The sequence below is a fragment of the Rhagoletis pomonella genome, unplaced genomic scaffold, assembly GCF_013731165.1.
Source record: "Rhagoletis pomonella isolate Grant_MI unplaced genomic scaffold, Rhpom_1.0 Rhpom_scaffold_00355, whole genome shotgun sequence".
Lineage (NCBI taxonomy): Eukaryota > Metazoa > Arthropoda > Insecta > Diptera > Tephritidae > Rhagoletis > Rhagoletis pomonella.
In genome coordinates this window covers 85,800-87,981 of record NW_023458909.1, presented here as the reverse complement: position 1 = coordinate 87,981, position 2,182 = coordinate 85,800, and the positions used below count along the sequence as shown (strand labels likewise).

Genomic DNA, 2,182 nt, shown 5'->3' with positions numbered 1-2,182 from the left:
GGTCATATCTATAGCACGCCATTCCAAAGTGATATTGTGTGCCACTTATGTTTATTTATTTATTTTTAAGAATTTTCAATTAAAATACAGTTCTTTCTCTAACAAAACCCATATAAACCCAAGTTTAAAAACTTATAGAAAACTACAAAAAAGTGCAACAAATTTTCACCTAAATTTCAAACTTTTTTCTCGGAAGTGTTTGAATTTTTCTGAATACACAGTTTTATAGCCCAATCAATTTTAGTCTGATAATGTGCAAGTTTCCAGTGGCTAAAAGTTACCGCTGATTTTTTAGAATTTTTTTCGCCAAGGATGTTGCGGTTTTCTTCCATATACAAATAAATTGAGTTTATTCATTATATGGAAGCCAATGCGACAAAAAAAATTCTCTAAAATCAACGGTAATTCATAGCCACTTGAAATTTGCACATTATTAGACTAAAATTGCAGGGTCTAAAAAACTGTGTACTCAAAAAAATTCTATCACTTCCGAGAAAAAAGTTTGAAATTTAAGTGAAAAGTTGTTACACTTTTTTGTAGTTTTCTACAAATTATTGAACTTGGGTATATATGGGGTTTGTCACTTTGAAATGGCGTGCTATAGATATGACCGATACTGTATGTATACATTTTGTTTTGTTCCATATCCATTTTTTTAGATCAACTAGGTCTATTTGAAACTATTAAAAGAAAATGTTTAAAAATACATTTCAATCGGGGTTTCTTTCGATTTTGTATAGTATTGGAAGTAAACCTTTGCAAATATGGGACAAAAAAGTTCGTAATGGACATATTAAGCGCATTACTGATAATGATATTCAGAGCTTAGTGTTAGAAATTGTAGGCACTAATGTAAGCACCACTTTTGTGACTTGTCCTGCAGATCCGAAAAAGACATTAGGAATAAAACTGCCTTATTTAGTTATGATAATAAAAAATTTGAAGAAGTACTTTACATTTGAAGTGCAAGTAAGTGTTACTAAAAATGCATATAGACCTTTGTACTATTCATTGTCAATTTTGAGCCAGGTTCTAGACGACAAAAATGTGCGGCGAAGATTTCGCGCAAGTAATTACCAGTCAACAACCCGTGTTAAACCTTTTATATGTACCATGCCAATGCGACTCGATGAAGGTTGGAATCAAATACAATTCAATCTTTCAGATTTTACAAGACGTGCATATGGAACAAATTATGTGGAAACTTTACGCGTACAAATACATGCGAACTGTAGAATAAGAAGAGTTTATTTTTCTGATCGACTTTATTCGGAAGAGGAGCTTCCACCGGAGTTCAAACTTTTTCTGCCAATTCAAAAGCCTCAAAAATCAACGCATACAATTTTCAGTTGAGTCGATGAACTCGTTATGTGCTATATAATATACCAGCAATGAAGAGAGTTAAATCGCAAGGATGCCACTATTGGAGGTTATTAAGCCAATAAACAAACAAAAAAAATAATTTTGTAGCCTTTCTATTTTCTTGAGGTCAGTTTTAAGTTTTGTTGTAGCTACTAAACTCCGCTCCCGTCGGTTAATCCATCTGCGTTGTCGTCTGGAGCAGCTAAGGGAAGGCCTAGGAAGTGCGCGACTTCAATAGGGGCTGCCCATAGGGACGGGCGTTAGCTGTGGGTGCGTTCAGAAATGCATCAAAGCAAAGCATCAGTATCATTTATTTCTAAAGATTAATTGAAATTCTTATTTACACAACTAAGTCCCAATTCGGTTTTTAACAGTGGTTACGCATATTTGACATTTCCATCAACTATAGTTGCGTTCCCTAACTCGCAAGAAGTTGCAGGAATTTACAGGATTTTACCAGAAAGCGTTCCCGTACTCGGTTCTCTGGCTTCTTTTGCTTTGTGACAGTTTTACAGGTTTCAACCCAGAAAAGTTGGGGAACGCAACTTATAATTATAGTTTAGAAATAAAAGAGACTGATGCTTTGGCCCCTATTATGAGTTGCATTCGATCTTCGACTGGTCGAAAGTGCTGATCGAACGAATTTTCATTTGGTATTATGGCGCTCATTCGATGAAGAATAGCTCTATTGAGAATTTCACTCGTTTAGGTTGTTTTTACAATAGTATATTTTTCACCGCTGAGAAGCTTTATTTTCAGATCGAGCAAACTAAATTGAGTGCTTATACATATGGGTGTTTCCACCACGACAAAAAAAAAA

The 2,182-nt window shown here is 34.5% G+C and overlaps 1 protein-coding gene across 2 annotated transcripts; it reads left to right on the top strand.

Annotated features, from left to right (window-relative positions):
- Positions 1–626: 626 nt before the first annotated feature.
- On the top strand, positions 627–1,462 carry LOC118750681 (cilia- and flagella-associated protein 20). Of its 2 annotated transcripts, XM_036485414.1 has the most exons (3): positions 627–969; positions 1,030–1,069; positions 1,166–1,462. In XM_036485414.1, the coding sequence occupies exons 1-3, from the start codon at positions 694–696 to the stop codon at positions 1,351–1,353; spliced, it is 504 nt and encodes a 167-aa protein (XP_036341307.1). In that variant the 5' UTR covers positions 627–693; the 3' UTR covers positions 1,354–1,462. The 2 variants fall into 2 exon arrangements, with proteins under 2 accessions (XP_036341307.1, XP_036341306.1); XM_036485413.1 differs by having other exon boundaries at positions 632–969; positions 1,030–1,462.
- The last annotated feature ends 720 nt before the right edge of the window (positions 1,463–2,182 follow it).

Coding starts and splice junctions, on each gene's coding strand:
- LOC118750681 (XM_036485413.1), top strand. CDS start 694: ATGTTTAAAAATACATTTCAATCGGGGTTTCTTTCGATTTTGTATAGT. Junction 970..1,029: donor ACTTTACATTTGAAGTGCAA/GTAAGTGTTACT, acceptor ATTTTGAGCCAG/GTTCTAGACGACAAAAATGT.